The sequence below is a fragment of the Propithecus coquereli genome, unplaced genomic scaffold, assembly GCF_000956105.1.
Source record: "Propithecus coquereli isolate 6110/MARCELLA unplaced genomic scaffold, Pcoq_1.0 Scaffold53, whole genome shotgun sequence".
Lineage (NCBI taxonomy): Eukaryota > Metazoa > Chordata > Mammalia > Primates > Indriidae > Propithecus > Propithecus coquereli.
In genome coordinates this window covers 6,920,532-6,943,668 of record NW_012151174.1, presented here as the reverse complement: position 1 = coordinate 6,943,668, position 23,137 = coordinate 6,920,532, and the positions used below count along the sequence as shown (strand labels likewise).

At 43.3% G+C, this 23,137-nt stretch overlaps 1 protein-coding gene across 1 annotated transcript in view; it reads left to right on the top strand.

Annotated features, from left to right (window-relative positions):
• TLL1 (tolloid-like 1) overlaps positions 1–23,137 on the top strand; it is a 124,874-nt gene that overhangs the window by 100,527 nt on the left and 1,210 nt on the right. The window contains exons 17-20 of the mRNA XM_012656996.1: positions 7,433–7,558; positions 10,042–10,169; positions 14,844–15,057; positions 22,790–23,040. Of these exons, the coding sequence (XP_012512450.1) occupies positions 7,433–7,558; positions 10,042–10,169; positions 14,844–15,057; positions 22,790–23,040 (719 nt within the window). The remainder of the gene's footprint in view (positions 1–7,432; positions 7,559–10,041; positions 10,170–14,843; positions 15,058–22,789; positions 23,041–23,137) is intronic.

Below are 23,137 nucleotides of genomic sequence, written 5' to 3'. Positions count from 1 at the left end.
GGTAGTTAACTGAAGCTCAAGGGTAAATTAAACCCCAGACTCTCATGTTATGTGGTTATATTCACTTATACACATTTATCTGACAGATGGGGCAGCTGAGGAGTCTAGATGTTCGGGGACACGAAGCACTTAACCCTTTGTTTGCCTTGGTGCACAGACACCGTCTTAGCCGTGAGAGCTCATCACGGCCTTCGCAGTGATGTTGGTTACGTGTGTCCTCCAGCATCCCAGTGACCTGACAAAGAACAGCAAAGAGCTTTTCACGTCTTTATTGTTGTTCCGTAAAGTCAAAGACAGTCGTCATTAAGTATAAATTCTGTGTCCCTTTCTGATGCATGGAACAGTCTTGGCAATTTGTCAGATTCATATTTTTAAAATACTGTGGTTTTGGAAGAGTAGTTAAGTCTATTTCACATTTAATTTCCTGGGAGTTTCTGCGAATGGGAAAGATGTTTGCTCAGGAAACGAGAAGGAAAAGTATTGCATTTGTAATAAATTGTCGTAGTATTACCAAGCGATGGCAGCGAATAAGGACTTGGGTGGCTAAATGTCCTGATTACGATGACGGTACAAAGCCATAATTTACAGGCGATTATCCGTTTTAGTTGATGTCTGTTCACGTGGAAAGTATCGTTGCAGAATTCTGGTGATGCTTTCAGTATCATCCTGTGTAATCGTGTGTTACAAGCCAGACACTTCACTGTAACTGTATCGCTTAGAAAATGAGTATGGGAATCATAGTCATATTGGACTTCACGAACAAAGCGGAAGGATGTTTTTTAATGTCAGAACTCACCATTGGGGGATTGGACACGGCACATTACTGGGTTTATTGTCACAAACTCTTTTGAAAGAAATTTAGCGTAGGAATCAAGAATCACTAAAGTGACAATTCCGTTTGCCTCAGAAATCCCATTCTGACTCTGTCAGAAGGCAGTATTTCAAAATCTGGGAGAAGGATTTCAATGTAATGTGATAGTGACAGAGATTTGGCACAACCTAACGTTGGGACACAGGAAAATTGTAAATAATTCACAGCACATGCCCTCTGTGCACTCTCCTGCACCATAGAGACGGTTCAGTGATTCCGTGGTGTAAAAAGTTGTCTATGACAAAATGTTAGTGGAAATCTAGGCATAGAGCTCTCTGTGCATTGTGCACACGGCTGAGCGTGTGGGAGGGAACACGCCTGGGAGTTGTTCTGTAAAAGCACGAAGAAAGTTCCTGCAAAGAGGGTGCCGCGCGGTTTTCTCCAATCTTAGTAAAAGAGTTTTCCTGTGATCTAAATGTAAAAATAACTTCAGAAGAAAAACACTTATATCATATTCCACCTACCTGTTGCCTAAAGTATTTCCAGTTTTGCAAACATTGCCTGATAGACTTTGATCTTTGCAAGCGCAGGAGTTTTTAAATCCATCTATTTATTCATTAGTTGATAAATATTAACATAAGGTAATTTTAATAAAATATTGAATTAAGTTTCTAATTATCTTATTACGGACAATCAAATAAATATGTTAATGTATTATATACATTAATCAAGAGATAATTTATGAAGACAGTTGTAAATGCTTATGTTGATAGCCAGTGTTCTAAAAATTTCAGTAGTTTTGGCTTTATAAAAACTTAACAAGGACTATGAGATATTCAGTTATTGTTTTCCATGTTCTTTTTCCAAGAGCATCTAATCATTTTCAAGACATTCAATAATAATTAAAAACATTTGCTAATAAGTGATTTCATTTTATTTGGAAAGGAAAGCTATTTAAAAATAAATTCTAGGTTTCACATGGTTAAGTGATATAGCAGTTAGAAAGGTAAAGAAATATATTTACATCTCAGTGTGTGGAGTGAAATAATGCATTTGCAGTATTATTTCCTACATAACAATATCTAATACAATGATCACATAAGAGATTTTAGCTGTTCTTGCACGTAGTCCCAGATTTTTAAATAAGCATTTTTTTGAGATTTAAGAAATGGAATCGAAAGGATACCCTAAGAACTTATTAGCAGAATAATTAACATCAGTGATTTCTGTCACTTCTGTGTTCATAAAATTAAGAAACTCTCATACGTCAGTTGTGATGGAATATCATGAATTAGTCATAAAGAGACTACAACCTGAAAATTGGGAGGAAGTTACCGGATTTGATAGAAGAAAATATATAAGCTCCTCTACAAAAATCAAAATGTAATGTGCTACACTGATTCCACAGTCTATTTAAAGAAAAATATAACTTAAGTAATATTTTTAAAGCAAATGAAGAAATTAGGAATATCAAAATAGGACTGTTTGAACATTATATGGAATTATGTGTCTATGTCTTCTTTTAGCTAATTGAGACTACAGTGACCCAGGCATTTTCTAGAAGATATGTTGCCAACAATGTATTACTGTTATTTTCTTGGACTGAATGAAATCTGTTATTACATGAACAATAATTATTTACTTTATATGACAATAAAGCCAAACTTAATTTGATATGATATTATAGTTGAACACAAGTTTTCAAGTCTGCATGGGTGTACATGACACAGTTTGCTTATAAGTGGTGAAGAAAAGTTAGCTATCTGCTCAGAGCAAAGTTATTTTTCTTTAAATAGGTTAAACATAAAGGAAATATTAGTAGGACTTTATTATTATTATTATCATTATTTTGAGACAGGGTCTCACCGTTATCACCCGGGCTGGAGTACAGTAGCTCGTCACAGCTCACAGCAACCTCAACTTCCTGGGCTCAAGCGATCCTCCTGCCTCAGCCTCTCCAGTGGCTGGGACTACCATGAGAGGTGGTGAGCTACCACTCCTGGCTGATTTTTTCTATTTTTGGTAGAGACAGGGTCTCGCACTTACTTGCTCAGGCTGGTGTCAAACTCCTCACCTCAAGCAATCCTCCTGCCGCGGCCTCCCAGGCTGCTAGGGTTACACGTGTGAGCCACCACACCTGGCCTAGTAGGACTTTATACATGTAAAAACAGCAACATCTGGGAACCTGACATGGTTTTAAAGTGTAATTGTAGTATTCATTATTTGGGTACAATGTAACAGATGACTTCAGGCAACAGGAGTTGAGCACGGGCTTTCTACCACCTTTAGGCAGCCCTGTATTAACAGCAAGACTCAGTTACGACTTCTGCAACAGTGAGAGGAGAATTTGAAGAATAAATCTCATTTAATAGGACTCTCCCTCAGGAATAAATTTAATGGGAATGGGATCTGACTATTAGTGATGAGCCTGGTGACTTGCTCAGAGGCAGAAATGGAATAAAACCTGTTTCCTGACTCCCAGTTTGTTTGTCTGTCGCAGATGTAGGAGTCAGATAAAATAATTTGTTTACTGCCGTCTTTGTAGCTCAAATTCAAGTGCTTTCAGCTGACAGCTCCTCATCTGATCTGCCTTTCACTGCGTACGGATGTTTCTTTGTAACTGTTCTTGTACACGGTTTTTCTCATAGAATTGTTGTCGATTTCTGTAGATGAAATTCAACCTCATATGACTCCAATAAAACTTTAAATATCAATGTGATTAATTATAAATAGTAACACTGCTACAACTTTCTCGTATGATTTTTCAGTCCCGCTGCCAAGTTTTCATTATTAATGAAGTTTAGATATCCGCATGTTTATCGAAAGAGCAAATTGTCTCTTTTGTATTAATAGCTCTGAGTAGAGTTTCTCTGTGCTTTTTTGAAGGTGGTTATGTGCTCAGCCGTTTTGTGTGGAATCCGTGTGTGCTCTGCGTGTGGCATGCACGTGTTTGTTTCAGGTCCTGAGTACTTAGTCTGAGGGTATCTGCCCCTGTGTGTTTCCGCGCTGCCGCACGGACCATTGACTTCTTTCTCCTACAGATAAGGAAGCTTTCTGCAAAGAGAAAATTTTTATTTTTGAATCTTGCAAGAACTCGATACGGGTTGCCGCTTCAGTTCCGCCCAGTATGTATGACTCATGGACTGAGGACCTCTGGTGGTGTCACGGGGCTGCTGCCGCCTCCGACGGGAAACACCCCTTCGTTTTCCCTAACGGGGACCCTTCCTTTGCCTAACATGGGAAGGGAAAGCAGATACGTCCCTTCCAAAGAAGGGGGCTAACCTCCACCTGCAAAAAATAAATGTTTTTATTTCTCCTGCACAAAACATTTATTTCTAGCACTAATCAAAACTACTTCTCTTTATTTTGTGTCTAGTGTATGAAAATGCCAGAAAATTTCAAATAAATTATTGGTAGAATTATCAGTTATTAAATTTATTATGCAGACACCATGAGAAATGTTCAGCGTTCTCCCTCCTTTGGATTTTCATTCTTCAGAACAGAAAGCTGCTGTCCTAAGAGGAGAAAGGGGAAGTGAAGACATAAGTCAGTTATGTTTGCTCACAGCTTGTCCTCAGTTAGATGACCTTTCATAAATCACAAATCTAGAATATATAATTTGCAGAACTCATCTTTTATGATGTTGCTATTTCTCATCAGCATAAATAATCCAAAATTGCATTCGCTTTAATTGGAATAATTAACTCCTGTTCGAACAAGTAGTTTTAAAACCACCACACTGTATTCGCTACTCCCTAGAAAACTTAAAATATTGTTCAAAGTACAGCTTTTTTTGGATCTGCATGATATAAAACATCTGATAATTTAAAGTATTCCAAAGATTTCCTGAAATTTTCTCTTTTCATATGACTGTTTGACACACAGAGGCACAGTTTTACCTGCTATGTTTTTAGACATAACTTTCCTATGCTGCTCTTAGCTACTGTTGTGATCAGTCCAGTTTTGAATTTTAGCTAAAATTTAGATTAACCCATCAATATATTATAGCAGCCTAACTGATGACTAAATCAGACAATATCCGATGTGGGGAGGAGGGCGGGAAACAATGATAAGCTGGAGAAGTAAAGAGTACAGACATTTGGACAGTAATGACTCGATAAATAATAATAATAACTCTTCTTCGTCCCTTTCTGATATCTCTTCTCCTTCCTCCTCTTCCTCTTCTTTTCTCCTTCCAAAAATTATTTTGAAATTACTATTTTTCCAGCACAATATAAATATGAATAATTGGCCACATAGGATTGGTTTTACTTTAGATTTTATTCTTCTTTAGTGACATTGCCCTAGGTCGGTTTATGTCCTATCAAACCTTGAAACTAATTATACTTGGAAGCACAAGCTGGTGACTCCACACTTCCACTGGAATGAAGTTCAGACATTAGGAGTATTTTATGTTTTGGAAAATTTTTCATTATAAAATGATCGTGCATTTAAACACCCAGCAGCAATGCACGTGCTACTGAATAGTACGTGTGTCCATGTCTGTATTTGAACATTTCTGCATCTCTCCCGCGTGGCAACTTCAACAGCCACTGATACAAGGGTGACTCTGGTGGCCTCTGCCTCAGGGGCGGGTCTGAGCATCCACCTGCTTACCCGTCAGTGACAAAGATGACTGATCTTCTCTAAGCTGCTTTGCCTACACTCGCTAGGTTTCCAAACAGCTCTCAAAATCCTGGTTGACTCGAGTACAGCTAAAGCCTGGGCTGTCAGGTCTTACTTTAAGTTCACAAAACCACTGTCATATAAATATTTTCGTAGGGAACATGGGTCTATTTCAGAGTAATTCTGGCACCAGAGTGTTTTTAATCAGCTCTTTTCATTTGACAAAGATAAGGTGTATTTCTACATTCACTCATGAGGAAGCATTTTTCAGACGCTTCTTAAGTAAATAGCCTCTGAAAAGTTACAGTAAAATGATAAATTCAAATAATTTACTGCTTAACTGTCAGAATTAGAAAACGCAGGTGGGGGCAGTGTGTGTTCCACCCACTGTTCTGTGTGGCCTGTCATGGTTTATGGACTGCTGTTCTCACCTGCTGATATAGTTAAGGGAATGCAGGTTTGAAATCATGATAAATTGCTCTAAAATTAATTTTACAAAGTTAATTCTCTATTAACTTCTGATTTTTATACATTTTTGTGTTTGATGCTCTTTTAAAGAATAATTTTCTTTATTCTACTTTTATTCTACTTTCTTTATTCTATTCTTTGTTTGTTTTTTACTTAGTCTCCATAGTACGTGTAATGAGTAATGGAAAAAAAAAGAGTAATGGAAGTGTCAAGGATAGGGAGAGAACACAGAAGTCACAGATATACTGGTTCTGATACATCCTTTAAAAACTGAGATTGCCCCTGTGCATTCGAAATGGTCTGCTACAGCCAATGCGCTAATCCCTCCTTGAAGCACGTCTGTGCTGGTCCTCTGATCAGTCTCCCCAAGTGGAGACACGGATGCATCTTTAAAAGCTAGTATCAGATTCTTTGATAAAAACGTCCTCCCTACACCTGTTTCCATAGAACGAATATCGATTTGATAAAAAAGCGAGAGCAGCGTGCTTTGTGTGCCACCGTGAGCTCGCCAGCGCTCACTAGAAAACCAGCTCAGGGTAAGATTCGAACCCAGCCTACCTTCCGTGACTGTAAAACATCCCTTTTGCTCTCCCGTGTGGCAGTGGTGGACGTCTGGGTGACGTGCCACCCAAGTGTGTGTCAGGAGCCATCTGCCAGGTTCGACTTCCACGGACAAGCCAGCCACGGGTGGGATGGCGGCCGAGTGACGGCGCGGTGGCAGCTGCCTCACGCTGGACCGACTGCTCCTTGGTCTCGCTTGGCTTTTTCCCCGGTAGTGAATTTGTTGGCTGCTTCTTAAAGCTCACGTTTCCTGCTCTAACCTTCACTCCTAGCACACGAAAAGCCCTGTTAGGGGTTACTTACTAATAAAATGGTCTGCCAGAGTAGATTTGTTTGCAGTATGTAAGTTAAGTTTCTTCTTTAGAATAGTCTAATGATGCTTTTTTTTGTCTGGGAATGTTATGAAATGTCCAGATTCATTAATGCTAAGCACAACTGCACAGTTAACGAAAAAAAAATCAACTACAGTAGTTACACTGAGTGATTTTTTTAAAGTGATTACATACAAATCTTGGAACCTTGTTTAGCCTCCGTCTACACACCATGGTTGATATATTGGATGATTTCCCTCTACTTAAATACTATCCCTCGCCTTTATTCAGACTACACACATTTTAAATTTCTTTTTCAAAACTAGCAATAAATGCTTAGGATTAATTTGGAAATTATCTGTTGATGTCCCTTTTCTTCTGTTCAAAACTTCTACGGCAGCGTAGGTCGGGAGAGGCTTGCAGCCTGTCAGGTAGCACAGTGGTCGTGGACACCCAATCCATGGTACGAGGCTTCAAGCTAAACAAGGAAGGGGTAAAACTAAGAAATCATACATTTTTACTGTTTTATGCTGGGAACAGGAAAAGCTGTGACTTGGTTTACCCTTTGCCATTGTTAACCACAACTAATGACTCTTCTTTGATGTCCTTTGTTTTTAAAGTTACTTGCTAAACCCTGGGTTTATCTCTTTGCCAGACAAAGACGAATGCTCCAAGGACAACGGCGGGTGTCAGCAAGACTGTGTCAACACCGTGGGAAGCTACGTGTGCCAGTGTCGCAATGGATTTGTGCTGCACGAGAACAAACACGACTGCAAGGAAGGTACGGGGAGGAACACTCTTTCCTCGATAACACGCAGAATTTCATGCGATTTGGGTGCCACACGGCTTCTAAGTAAAGTTAATCACGTCCGTGAGTGATATCATGGTTGACTGTTCAAAATGTCAAAAAAACAGTTCTGTGCAGTGTTCAGAGATCCAAGGCAGGCTGTTGGGTGGGCACTTCACACGTAGGTGACGTTGAGTCGCTTTGTGTGACAGACACAGACGGTGCTGCGGTGCCATCTGGGAGCCAGAACAGCCCCATGCCATCCCCAGGTCTTTGTCGAACAGACCTTGTAAGACTATCCGTCTACACACTGAACTTCTGCTAAATGCTTTGCCTTTCGTGTAATATCCCTCCCAGAAATATCCTGTGCGTGTGCCACATGAGCGACGCCCCTTTAAATGCCACGAGTGTCAGACTCAAATGCCTGCCAAAGGAAGGACATTTGCAAATGGTAGCTGCTCTGCCGTTTAAAGTTTTAAGTTATGGTCTTGGCCCAAAAATCTGTGCTGGTAGCACAAGGGCACCTACCAGATTCTGTCCCCGAGGCCTTACAAAATTCCAAGATTTCTTAAAAACAATGATCTTAATCCCCTCAGCCAATACGCACCAGATGGAAACAAAAAACACTTATTCAGTTCTTATTTCTTCCTCCGAGGGTCTGCTCTTGACTTTTCTACTTAAATTTGGTTTATACCTCCTTTGAAAGGAGAATCGTGAAGGCAAATTTTATAACTCTAGTCATCAGCATATAGAACCACAGTTAGAGAACAGCTTTTTGCATACATATTAGAATGATATTCTAACGAATGTAATATTCTGATAATCAAATAATCAGAGCATGTTCTGAATTGACCCTTGTTCCTTTCAAGCATGATCACGTTAGTGATCTTTTTTCTTTTTTCATTGAGATAATGGCATTGTGCAGAAGCACAGGCAAGCAGAGTTTTACTCTGCCTCTACTTTCATGTATGAACAGGATATTTGTAACTTAGCAAGATGTGCTATTAAATCAGTAGGTTGGGCACAAGTCCAGGTTTGGGGGCTTTTTTTGTTGGTTGGTTTTGTTTTTTGCAGACATGGAAGGCAATTCAGAGAAAAAAATGAGACAGCTTTTGCAGATTATATTCATAGCCCATGGCTCACGGGTAGCAAAGACATCTCTGATCATTACAGAGGCTGATCTTTTCCATAAATGATTTTACAGGAAGCATCATTCTAGATGTAATGACATCCAGGTGACCCCTGAATGAAGTTCTTTTCTACCACTGGGAACGGGTTGGGTTTTCCTTTACCTGCACTACGTTATTCCGTACGGCTCAGCGGGAGCCTCTGAGCTTTCTCTTGGCCGTTTGCCAGACTCCGCAGACCCCACGCTGCGCGTGGCCAGGCAAAGGCAGGGGCAGGGGAATTCAGAACACCCTCGTCATCAGTGGAATCAGACTTTTAAAGCTGTTGTCTTGCTACCGTCCTCCTAGATTGTTTGACGGGCTGAATTTCACCCTCCTCTCTTTTGTATTCCTCTGTGGCAAATGCACGTCTCTCCGCAAACCCAGCACGAGGAAGACGAAGTCTAGGATTAAGGGACGCCGCAGCGGCAGGGTGACAGGTGCACCGTCCCAAACAGATTGCTTGGAAAATTTTAGAAAACTATTTTTATTTTAGAATAGAATACACAGCATGTAACAAATAATCCCAGTCTAAACAGGGATGTATAGGGCATAGCTTCATAAGTTGTATAGAATGAACACAGCCGGAGGATGTGAAATATTTTTGAAATCTGCTGTTAACAATGTGGAATGGTCTTGTCTAAAATGAGGATATTTTAGTTGTGAAAGAAACTAAAAAACTTATGCTAACTGAATGAGATATGCTTTGAAGTTAGTTCGGGAAGCTACCCCCAGGGCTAGAAGCTGTTCACTTATTTTCCCTTTAGTGCTTCCTTTTGCTTTGATGAAATTAGGGCTAGTTTGTCTCAGTAGCTAAAATTATGACTGACACATTCAAGTGTATACTTAGCTAAGGGAGAGAGCAAATGTAAATACATGATTCATAAAGTTCCTTAATGATGTTAATTAGCTGTAAATGATGTTCCCGTTAATAGAAAAAAAAAGGAACTGAAAACGGCATGACCATCGCTTGTTCTTTGTGGCATTGCATTAAATATTTTGCACAAAGCCAGTGTTAACGTTCTCGATTGTCAACAGACGTTGCTGCTCTGTTAAGGTCTGAGCTGCAGACCCCCAGTTTAAAGCAGGAGTTCATTTTCTTTTGGGCATTTATCCGATTCGTGGTGAACACTTAATTTCACGTGGGGCAGACAGCGGACGCTGCCTGCTGCAGGCAGCAGCCCGTCTCCCAGCGCGGAAGGCTGTGGCGGCAGAGCCTGGGCGGCCATGGCTGGTGGGAGGTCTCGGCGGGCGGCGGGCGCACGGGCTGCGCGGGGCTCTGCACTGACCGTGTCCTGGTTCTTGGCGCAGCGGAGTGTGAGCAGAAGATCCACAGCCCCAGCGGCCTCATCGCCAGCCCCAACTGGCCGGACAAGTACCCGAGCAGGAAGGAGTGCACCTGGGACATCCGCGCCACCCCCGGCCACCGCATCAGACTGGTACGTGGGCGCGGCCTCCCGTCCCTCCAGCTGGCTGCCGTGGCTTCCGTGCACTCGGAAATACTAGAAAGGGAGTGTTCGTTTAATTAATTGAGCCGGCAGGCGGCTGGAGAAGGTTTCCCTCTCGTGCCGTCCTGCCCACACCAAACAGACCCTTGATTTCCTGGGTCAAGGTGACACTGCCCTGTCCTCCAGATTCTCTCATCCTGGAGGCTTTTTGTGTTTTTTCTGAGACGGGGTCTCGCTGTGTCACCCAGGGTAGAGAGCAGTGATGTCATCACAGCTCACTGCAGCCTCGAAGTCCTGGGCTCAAGTGATCCTTCCGCCTCAGCCTCCCGCGTAGCTGTTTTTAGTAGAGACGGAATCTCGCTCTTGCTCAGGCTGGTCTCGAACTCCTGGGCTCAAGCGATCCTCCTGCCTCAGCCTCCCTAAGTGCTGGGTCTACTGGCGTGAGCCACCGAGCCAGGCAGATCTTGGATGCTTTAAAAGGAGTTACCAAAGTCACTGCAGACAGGACGCTGTACCCCCTAATATGTTACTGGTAATGACATTTCCAAATGTGGAAAATAAATGAAGTAACAAAAGAAAAATCGGAAATTCAGCTAGAAAGTAATAGAATGATAATAACACATTAACTGCCACGTGAGTTGTATGTAACTCACGCTAGTTTTGAGCCCAGGGCCTCGTGAAGCATATGTAACTCACATGTCTCTTCACCTTGGGAGCCGCGCGAACTATTTTTCAAGTTGCATATAACACACAGAAAACAATAAAAAATAACAAATTTTTCGTTAAATTAGAAAGGATCATTTTGTTTTTGAAATTTTTATTCTATTTTTGTAACAAAACACCATGGCCCCAAGGAAAAAACGTTTTTCCCCTTGTGGTAGACAACGTGTTAAACACAACATCGTAAGTTCTACTGGTTGCACAAGTTCCGTGTGCCTCACATGCAAAGCACATGTGTTTTCATAATAAAATCCACTTCGTCCTGTGGTTTGTAGAATATTGTTAATATTTTGGGTAACGTATTGACCCCTGTAGAAGGACACTGGTGTTTTACCCTGCACGCGTAATTCGAATGTGAACGTGATGTATGTCACCTGCCTGTGTGCTCCGAGTCCTGCCTGTCACGTGATCGTAAGCGTTAAATCTCATCCTAGGCTACAGAGTGCTTGGAGAGTATGATCTAAAGAAATAAAACCGCAGGACTCTAGACGTTCTAAGAATTTCCCGCAATGCGCTGTGTTCAGCAGCGGGAAGGAATGCGGCTGGCAAGGCCCCGAGCCCGGCAGGCTCTCAGCAAAGGGCAAGCGTTGTCCGCAGAGCGAGAGTCTGTTCCGGTTCAAGGCCACTCTGGGGACCGGTCCAGCCGTGAAGCTATTTTTAAAATTTTCTATGGGGACCCTTCTCTCCAGTGAATTTTTTCTTTTTGGTCAACAAAGAGGCTTTGTCCCTACATGGCATTATAACAAAATCAGAGACAGCCACCGGGCCGTTCCTGTTCCCAGCTTGGAGCTGCTTGCAGTCGCCAGACTTGTGAGAGACGTTCCAGGCAGAGACATCCGAGCCAACGCCGAGATGCGCGAGGACAGCGCCGGCTGCAGTCCTGTCCAGGGTCCCGGCTGAGCATTGCGGGCCGCAGTGTGGAGGCCACATTCTGTTCTGATCAGCGGCGCAGGTGGCCAAGGGAGTTGGGAAAATAGGTTTTAATGAAGACATTTCTTTGTGCAGATCAAAAATTTGTTTGGCGTCGTATTCCTTATCTCTGAAGAACTTCCTTCTATAATGTGTCTAGAGCAGGTCTAATAGCACTTTTGAAAGACATTTTCATGTAGACAGAACTTAGGATGGTAATTCTCTTTCTGCATTTGAAACACCTGACTCTGCTATTTTCTGCCTTTTATAGATTCTTATAATTCTGATGTAAATCTTATCTTTATTTCTGTGTAAGTAATGATTCTTTTTCTATGGAGTGTTGAAACACAGTCCAACACTGAATGTTCATCAGAAAAAGCTAGTGGTGTCTGTGTGGTGATCCAGCGCTGGTATTATCCACTACAGTTTCATGAAACCTGGTCAATGGATTACAGCGGGTGTCTGCTGCAACCAACTGGACAAAATGATGAGGATGCTTGTGATTAAGCAGCTGAGATTGGTCAATAGAGACAGGCCAAGCCTCTTGCAAGACAACACGCAACACGTTGCACAAACAACTCTGCTCAAACTACAGAGACTGGACTTGGAAACTCTCTGTCATCCTCTGCATTTACCAGACCTTGCACCAACTGACTACCACTTCTTCCAGGCTTTGAACCACTTCTTGCAAGGAAAAATACTCAAGTCTCAACAAGCTGTGAAAAATGCCTTTTGCGATTTCATCTCCACTCACTCGCCAGGCTTCTTCGCTGCTGGCATAAACAAGCTACTGTTAAGATGGCAAAACTGCATCAATAGTTTAAGCACACACTTTGATTAATTGTGCTACTTCTTGTTTGAGATACAATAAACTACACTTTTGATTCGAAGTTGGACATCTCATATTTAATGACCTAATACTCTAGAACATCGTTACACCCCGTCTCTCTTACAGCTTCCTCTTCCACACAGCAGGTTTCCGCTCTTTGTGTTTGTAGGTGTTGCGTGTGAATCACAGTCAACAGAGATAATTACTCGCCTTGCAGTGGTTCTCAGATACCATGTTACTGAAACAGTATTTTTCCTTTTGAAACATTATTATTATAATTCAGAAACTTGGTTTTGTATTTAATAAAGAACTTTGTGTGCAGTTAAACCAATTTTCTCTCAGCAGTTTCTCCTCCGTTGCAGCCAATATTAGGAATGTTTGTGTGTACACAGTGGGGCAACAGAAGCTACCTCTCACGAGAGGTAAGAGTGAGAAGATTGGGTTGGCCACGTCCGTAGCAGTGCATACTTGAGGTTGGTGGTAAGCAGGAGAGAGGTGGTTAGGCAGACGGACTGACAGATTTATCCAGCCCTCCAGCCCTCCTCCGAGCCCCCACATCCCACGCAATGCGTCCGCCCCACTGGATTGTGGAGATTGGCGAGAGACAGGCTCCTTCATTGGCCACCTGCTTTGCGTGTTGTGCTTCAGTGTAAATAAACTCTGCAGAAACCTTGGACACTGCATGTCCCTAAACTGCTTTTTGTTTCCAGAGAGACTCTTTGTGCTTTGTTCAATCTTTTGTGCACCATCCAGTGTCTTTGGGCGAACGAGGTGCGCATTTCTTTTTGCCCGTAATGATCTTAATAATGGCTCTGATACTCATTGGCTGCAACGTTTTTATTTCTACTTTTTAAGTAAGATGCAGTGGACAGAGACATAAGAGAAATCAGCTTTTTCCCCCATTCCGTTTCTTCTTCTAAGTAACTTTATTACTGTCTCCCACTCCCTAGTTAATATAAGTTGCTTCTTTCATTCCTTTGCTTGCCCCTCTGAGGTCAGAAGTGACAGTAGGTGGTGTGGTGTGGGACAGCGATGGGTGGGCGCTGAGAGAGGACCGTTCCTGGTCATTGCTTGTGTGTCCTCCATTAACCTGAGAATCGTGTTCACTTTACAAAACTGCATCAAAGAAAACAGCATGTAAAATGTTCATGTGCATGTATTTTGTGCTCCAGGGATTGTAGAAAAATTAGTGAAGTTTGAAGCGTATTTCACATTTCTTCACGTTTATTTTCTTTATGATTCTTTAGCTTTGCTCTGTAGAGTTAAGTAGGAGTATTATGTACAATAGTTTTTCTGGGGAAAGAAAAACTTTTCCTTTCTTTCAGTGCATGACGACTTTCTGGGGAAAGAGAAGAGACTTAATTGGAAAGGGTCAATGACCTGTAATTTCTGGAATTAGTAGCAGTTAAGCAATGTTAATTTCAGTTCATCTCAATTAAACTTCCCTTTGTGATCTTTAATGTGTTACATATTTAACGAATTTTTATTTTAAATTTGCTGAGACTCACACATAAAAATTGCTACTCAGGTAAATTAGAATGATTTCTAAATGGCGTCAACAAGAGCATAGCAGCCAAACTTTCCAAGACGGCCAATAGTGAAGTAAGCCGACCATCTGCCTGAAAAGTAAATTAAAAATACTCTAGCCTCACGTCCTATTAGTATTTTCTAATCAAGTGGTTCATAAGAGCTAAATAAATAAATATATAGTGGAAATCCTTTCTGTTTTAGTTATTCCGTGAGGATCGATTGCATTTAACTTTTGTGGAAACACAATAATTACTTTGTGAAGTTTTCTTCTCAGTCTGCGTGACCAAGGTAGGATGATGTTCGGTAGGTCATGATCAGGCCCGCAAAGAATCAGCCTTTTAATTCGATTGCTGAAGATATTCCAGTGGATCCTTTGGGTTCATTTCAGAAGAAGATACTGTTTTGATATTATAGTGTTTGAATTCTGTGTAGATTTATTGCAATAGCCGAATAGTAGAATTTCACATGAAGCTTTTACATTGTTTGCCTCATTATATTTTTTCCAGAGATTACACATTCTATTGATTTCACGCCCCTCTCGGTACCGCACCGTGTGGATTAAATCTTTTGCTGCCCTGAACACATTTTATTTACGTGTATTTCTGCCCCAGAGAAAAGAATGCAAAATTTTGAGTGATTTGTGGTTCTTAACTTTTTCTTTCTTTTTTTTAAAACAGACTTTTAGTGAGTTTGAGATTGAGCAGCATCAAGAATGTGCTTATGACCACTTGGAAGTGTTTGATGGAGAAACAGAAAAATCGCCGATTCTCGGACGGCTCTGTGGCAGCAAGATCCCGGACCCTCTGGTGGCTACCGGAAATAAGATGTTCGTGCGGTTTGTCTCCGATGCCTCTGTTCAGAGAAAAGGCTTCCAAGCCACGCATTCTACAGGTCAGCACGTGAGGGTTGCGCTTTGCTTTTCTGACTAACATCCAGGTTTCTGATGAGTGTGTCTGGTTCAGTAACAGGGTTGTAAATAAGCCCCGAGGAAGGCAGGTGAAATCTCACTGAAGCAGGTGAAGCAATTCACATTTGCAGAACCACGAAGCTTCCTGCCGAATCCTTTGCAGTCGCTGGGCATTTGGGAAAAACCCGGTTGTTTTAGTCTGACTCGCGATCAATGCGGTACGGTCAAGTAAAACCGTCTCTCAGGATTTGTGTAACGTAGGTCGTATTAGCTTTAGCAGTTTGACTCACCTGCTGCGTGTCCCATACAGAAACCTCTAGCTCGGTACTAGAAAACTTACGTTTCATCCAGTAACCTACCTGGTTAGCTAACTCGTGCAATGATACAGTTTTGTAAATAGTCTGGGATTTATCTGTTTGAGAGAGCCGAATTTTTTTTCTTTCTTTTATTTGGTATGCAATGAGGATTTTTCCCCAATCCTAGTCTCTAATTTTTCTTTCATAGATTTCACCTGTTCTGAGAATATTTAAGAAGCAAAATTTAATTTAGAAAACTATAAAAAATTTTAGGACAAAATATAGAATAAAATTGTTTATAATTGGGAGCCAGTTTAATTATATGTTCCGTAAAATGTTTAGAGAATGTTCATTTTTCGTTCAGCTAAAAAAATCAGTTAATTGTCACTGTCTGCTCCAGTCACTTAGCTTATGGTGACACCTGGTGGCCTCGGTGACGCACAAGCGCTTACTAGACTGAGGTCATCTGCCCTGAGGGAAGACAGGATAAAAGGGTGTGAATACACCCAGGAGAGAATTTCAGTGCGCTTTTTTGTCATGGTTTCCTGCTGATTGTTTTTTGGCTTTTTCTTTGACTTTGTTATGGAGATCAGAATTTTAACTATCCTATTGTCCAATATTATTTTTCACTCTAGTATATTTTATTATGAGCATTAGATTTATGTTGAAGTCTGTGAGAAAGTAGATAGTAATTGTCAGGATAGTGATCTGATTTTCACTAGTAATGATTGTACTTCTATAAATAATACAAATTAATCCTTTCTCACAGTGAATGTGAATATAAATATTATGGTTTGAGAAAAATCTTGCATGGACCACAAAAATTTCATACTAATGAGAGATTTTCCAGACATTTGTCATTTACTATTTAAATGTTTTCCTGATAACTTTTCATATATTGGGGGGTGGAAAGATCAAACCCTATGACTTCGTCAGTATTTTCTGATAGCACAGAATTCGTGGCACATTGTTCAATATTTGGGCTATGACGGGTTCCAGAATGCCGTGTGAAAATACGCTGCCCAAACTTTTCAAATAGCTGATGATACAGTACTGTAAAATTACCTATCTCTAATTTTTTCTTTTCTAGTTTTATAAAAACGTACTTTTATAATGTCTCTTTTTATCCCTTGTAAGTCGGAGGACTGAGAGTGTGTTCTGTGTGTCGGTCCATCTGGGTTCCCGGCACAAGCAAGTGTGCCTTTACCCGGCAAGGAACCTTGGAGAAGACTTTCCTTTGAGTCTCAGTTTTCTCATCTGTGAAATAACCATCTCATGGTTACTCACGGCTGTAAACTCCGCGGCTCCCTAATGTGCGTGACTCCCCCATGCACCCCATTTTCCCTGTTTATATTTTGATGAACGTTCCATCGCTGGGATCTAGTTATGTGATAGTTACGTTGCGTCGAGAGCCAATGGTGTAGACGGCACTCGGGTTGCAGGCGTACGCACGCGCACACACACACACATACACACATGCACACACACGCGTGTGCGCACACACACTCTTCACGCTGAATCCTCGGGAGAACTGTATGAGACAGATACTATCATCTTCATTTTGCAGATGAAGAAAGTGAAAATCTGGATGGCTGATTAGTTTGTGAAGTTTTCTAAAATAGTGTCAAAGCCTGGATTTTGTCCTGATTCTGGCTCCAAAGCTAATGTACTTTCCGCTATAGCACATTTTCTCAATGTAAAACTTTTGGGAAGAAAACCAGTATAAGACTGTGTTACTGTTTGGAGGAGTGGGCAGACGCAGTGCTTCCTTACGTAAGTTTTAAGCAAAGCTTCTGTTCAAAATATATGACTGACGAGGCTCGTTTTCTTTCCCTGTTCACACCGACTCAAACACCCACGCGAGAGCCCCAGGCACAGTTCGTTTGGCAAGGTACACTTTGGATGTTGTTTAATTCTGCCCTGATATGGGGAAATTGAGCTAAAAGCTTAAACGGCAGCCAAAGGAGCACAAGAAGTCAGTGACAGTTAAAATTAGAGACCTGGCTTTCCTCTTGTGAATACTTTTTATATTATTTGCTTGTTTTTTCTGTTATGTATTAATAGACATTTTTGCTCTCAGTTAACCAGCTATCTTGGAATTTTTCTGGGTAGGTTTATTTTCCACTGAAACTTTCTGTAACAGTAGCCACGCTTGCTAAAATACTCCTGGGCACTGTCTGCTGTTTGTCTGCAAAGCATTCTCTCTGACAAGTTCATTTATTCTACAGCCTTTCATCAAATAATTATTTGGCGTCGGCTTTGAGTAAACAATGTGAATTTGTGGAAGTTTGTGGGACAATAGAAGGAAGTCCTGCCTGTTGGCAGCTTACACTCTGCAAGTCAAACTTCTGATTTTCAGTTTATCTTTCAGTTCCTGCTGAGGAGACAGCCAAGTGCCTGCCACATCCGCCAGCTTTCGCTACACGCACAGAGCCTGTATTCATGGCTCACTGTCTTCCAGAAGGCGGGTGGCTGTCTTTGACAGGCCCTCAAGTATGCATTTTAATTTACTTAAGTAAATTCATATTTCTCTATACAACTTTAAATGTGTCCACAAGAAAAATCTCTAATACTGTGAATGTTAAAGCCAGCTGCTGAGAAATATTGCCGTCGTGGCTTGATGGCCGTTCTTTGCAGTGCTGTCCAGGTCCAGGGAAAATGGACTTTCTTGGAAAGAGTCCTTTTTTTCTTCTGAAAGTTGGTCCAAATTCTAAGTCCAAGTGTATTTTAATCAGGTAACAGATGATATGACTCCTGCCTTAAATAAACTAAGTGCAGGAAACAAATCTTTTAGTGAAAAATCCTGTGTCTGCTCCCAGAGGCCGTGGCTGTAAAGCAGACAGACAGGAGGAGAAACACGGAGAGAAAATAATTTAAAGACATGACGTTGCCCCTTAGCCCCAGGGCTGCTGTTCTGCAGTGGGAAGCACCCTACTATTTGTCAGTGACATTTAAAAATCCGATAATATATTGTTAAACTCTCATAAAGGAAATTATTTTGATCTAAATCAGTTAAATTCAAATGCCCTGCTAAAAGCATTTACAGTTCAAATTGCAGGACCTCTCCTGGGATTTAATACTTTACCAGGAACCAACAAACAAACGCGTCTTTCTGAATCACAGCGAAGACCACCCCCGGCTTCTCCCCCTCCCGCCGTCCGTCTGTCTTCACTCTCCAGTTCCCGGACTCCGCGGAGCTGCCGGGGCACTGGTGCGGCGCCGCAGACGCTGGATGACGGCGGTGTTGCCACACGCTAAATACCTGGCTCTGTGTGTCTCTGACTTCGTAGATGGATAGGCATATTTGCTGAAAATGTCTTTTAAAAAGTCATCTTTTTTTTTCCAGTTTGTCATTTTTTATTTTTTGCTGTTGTTCATGGAAGCTTTATTCATAATAGCCCCAAATTAGCATCAATTTGAATGTCCACCAACAAGAGAATGGATAAAAAATTGTGATGTATTTAGATAGGAATATGCTTTGGGATATGACATACACTGGAAATACAGAGCAGTTAAAAAATGTAAACGGTGGCCGAACACAACCCCAGGGATGAGTCTCACAGACGTGACCAGGAGAAGAACTCAAACACAAAATAACATGCACAACTGACCTGTCAGTGACACGGTCCGAATGGCCTCGAGGGTTCTCAGAAACACCCGGAAACAGCTGCCCTCCGGCTGCCTGTAATTTTACGTTCCTGGAACTTCTCCCAGGACATATTAAAATCACATCTTTTGTGCATATAATATCCAAATGTTCATCCTCAGAAAATTCATCCTGTGGACTGAATTCTCCTATGTTGTTTTCATGGGTGGAGCTTGAGTCCAGATTTATTAGTTTCAGCCGGATCGTAGGAGCCAGGGTGTTCCCCGCAGCAGATCAGTGGAGGCGGAACTTCCTGCAGTGGTTTTCATCCTTACGTGCAGTTTAAGGCGTTGGCTTTTACGTGTAGGCCGCATTTCTAGAAGTTTTTATTAAAATCAAATGATGACACCTTTCTGTGACTGTCAGGGTCCCAAAACCTCTGTGAGTCTTTTTTCCTGTTTTAACGACTTCAGTCCCCTTGATGTTTGCTCTGGGGGCTGGCAGAGGCTGCCGTTCCGGGTCCTTGTCCCTGTGAACCGGGCACACAGACGGCAGCGAAACAAAACAAATCAGCCAATTCTCAAACTCTGAGAACAGGCAGAACTTTTTAAAATCTGTAAATGAGATTACACAGGTTTCCATGTTTATAGATTGCATTCGGAACTATTTTTCACGAAATATTTTACTGGCCTTCAAAAATAGAGCCTCCCCTGCTGAAAGCAGATGAATCGTGTTTTAAACTGTTGTTCGAGTTTCCTGGTGTTTGCATTTCATACCTGAGCGGATCATAGAGTGTGCATGGTGGCAGTGGGATGTTCTCAGTAATAACAGCGATAATAATAATAGCTTAAACTCATGTGGCATTTGCTGTGCCGGGTGCCTTTCGAGGCCTTGCATGCGCTTCGTCTGGACCCCGCGATGTGAGCGCTAGCACGATTCGCGTCTTGGAGACGAAGTTGTGGGGCTGAGTCCTGCGGCTGGTGGAGAACGGAGCTCGGGCTTGGGCCCGGCAGCCTGACGTGGGTTCTGTCTGAGAGGGCAGCGATTCTTGGAGTGACGCGGATGGGAAAAGTGCCGGGGTGGGAAGGAGGGAGCTCAGCTTCCAGTCCGTGGGACTTGGGAGGTGAAATCCCACGTCGCTATTTCCGGCTTTGGGAGCGTGTCCCCGTGTGCACCGTGGAAACAGTGGCACCTGTGCCAGCAGGCTGTGAGAGCCCCCACCTCCCAGGGACACTGGGCCTCACCAGGCAGCACAGCCCTGGGGCAGGCCGTTCTGTCGGAAGTCCGTTCGTCCGTCAGTCCACACAAGGGTCTCTGCGTGCGCAGTTCTCTGTGACAAGGTGTGTGGGCTCGGCCGAGCCCACGTGTGTTCGTATGTGCCTGAATGGGGCTCCGTGCCTGGGAGTGCAGAAATGTTTTTATCTAAAACCACCAAGCCACCTTATAGGCAAACCACACACAAATGTGAAAAATCCCAGTAAGAGTCTCAGCTGCCTGACCGCCTCCACTGAGGACCGTTGTCACAGACAGCCGTGACAGTGTCATAGCTGTGTTCCGAGAGCCCGTGGAGTGGCTTCCCCAGCTCTCACGACCTTGGAGTGTCCCTGGACGTCTTCATTTTAGCACTGAAATTCCTCTTCCCAGGAGACGCTAGTCCTCGGCAAACAGAGACGGAAAGAAGTCGACTCTCTCCTGACGCTCTCTATGTCTCATCTTTATCCACCCCAAGCCGTGCTTGCATGCGGGCGTGGCAGGCTCTTTCCCCGTGTGGCAGGCTCTCCATGGGCGTGGCAAGTTCTGTGGGCGTGGCAGGCTCTCCCCGTGGGCGTGGCAGGTTCTTCCCGTTTGCGTGGCAGGTTATCCCCGTGGGTGTGGCAGGCTCTCCCCATGGATGTGGCAGGTTATCCCCATGGATGTGGTAGGTTCTCCCCATGGGCGTGGCAGGTTATCCCTGTTTGTGTGGCAGGTTCTCCCCGTGGGTGTGGCAGGTTCTCCCCATGGATGTGGCAGGTTATCCCCATGGATGTGGCAGGTTATCCCCGTGGGTGTGGCAGGTTATCCCCGTGGGCGTGGCAGGCTCTCCCCGTGGGCGTGGCAGGTTATCCCCATGGGCGTGGCAGGCTCTCCCCATGGGCATGGCAGGTTATCCCCGTGGGCGTGGCAGGCTCTCCCCGTGGGCGTGGCAGGTTCTCTCTGTGGATGTGGTGGGCACTCCCTGTCTTTTTCATCTCCAGTTAGTTACAGTGTGGGAGCTCTGACTGCAAAGGGTTCCTGAGAAATGCTTTTGAAACCCTTTATTACCTAAATTATACTAGCAGTAGGTTTTATGCAATAACTGGTAGGGCACATGCTTATTAATGTATGGGGTAAAGAGCATTTAAAATTTGTAATTATAACAAACCACACATACTACAAGTGGGTAGGCTCGGGAATTATAAAGACAATTATAATCAATGCTGTGTGTCTGTTTTTCCTGATCAAGTTAGATAAATATTTCTACCTAAGTAAAATACTATTGTTCTGTATATTCTATTGTTAATGGAAAAAAAACCCCAAACTCTGTAAAATAATTTAAAGAGGTTTATTCTGAGCTAACACGACTAATCGCAGCCCAGGAAGACACAAAACCGAGAGGCTTTGTGTGTAAGTGATCGGAGACGGTCGGGGTGCAGTTTGATCTCACGCATTTCAGGGCAGGAGCTGCAGGTGAGATGTGAGTCAGAACACGGAAGGTGCACATTGGCTCGGCCAGGAGAGGCGGGTATCTTGGAGAGGGGCTTTCACGTCACGGGTGGATTCAGAGACGCTTCAGTTGGCAGTTGGTTGAGAGAGTTAAGCTTCGTCTGAAGTTTGGAGTGAGGAGCAGGGAACGCCTGGGCTGAGAGGAGGAGGTCTGCCAACCGCAGACGAGCCGCCGTGTACCCACTCAGAGAGGTCCGTTACGCAGATCGATGCTGCAGGCGACTTAACCTTCTCCTTGCGTGGCCTTCAGTTCTGCTTGTAACTTAGCATCTTGTTGCCACAAAGAGGCTGTTTCCTCAGTCCTAAGATCTCTGCTTTAACATTAACGTGGTCAGTTCTGTCTAAACGCCAAAGGGGAGGGGGCGTAATGAGGCGGGTCAGACCTCCCTCTCCATGATGACCGGAAATTCAGTTTTAAGGTTTTTTGGGGTCCCCTTGGCCAAGAGGGGGTCCATTCAGTCAGGGACCTAAGTCAGGGACTTAGGATTTTATTTTTAGTTTACACTGTATAGAACAGAAAGTTCTCTAACACACATACAGAGGAGTTTTATATATTTTGTTGATTTTTAAGTTATTTCTTTTTCCTTTGGATTTGGGGTTCTTTAAAATTATGAGGATTAAACTTGAGTGAATACCCTGGTCTTTTCTCTGTGAAAATAGTTACCTGAAAGTGTTAACAAAAATAGTATTAGGTATAACAACAAATTTATTGGGAGTTACTAGGTGGTGGGTTCTAAGTGATAAAGTGTTAAATTTATCACTTAGTATCTAAGTGATAAAGTGTTCTAAGTGTTAAATTTTCAAACCCACTAAGATCAGCACCGTTGTTATCATCTGTATTTTACCGTTGAGAAAACGGCAGCTCAGACAAGCAGCACCTCACACCCAAAGTCTCAGAGCCGGTCGGCGCCAGAGCCGAGATTCCCACGGGGCCATCCGCGCCTGGGCCTGGGCCTGGCCCGAGACGCTGTCTGACCTCCCAGCTGTGGGAAGCAGGGACAGGCGTTAGAGGGCGGTCAGGCTGCAGTGACGTTGAGGCTGGACCCGCTGAAGCCCCCGAGCTCACTCGGTCCGTCTGTCTATCCTGGGCAGAGTGCGGCGGCCGACTGAAGGCAGAGTCCAAGCCCAGAGACCTGTACTCCCACGCCCAGTTTGGCGACAACAACTACCTGGGGCAGGCGGACTGCGAGTGGCTGCTGGTGTCGGAGCGGGGCTCGCGGCTGGAGCTGTCCTTCCCGGCGTTCGAGGTGGAGGAGGAGGCGGACTGCGGCTACGACTTCGTGGAGCTCTTCGATGGCCTCGACTCCGCGGCCGTGGGGCTCGGTCGATTCTGTGGATCCGGGGTAAACACACCACCCACGGGACGTCGTGGCGGGATTGCGAATGCCCGTTGTAACATTTGCTAACTGGCAGTGCTTTGCAAAAAAGTTACGTAGTTTT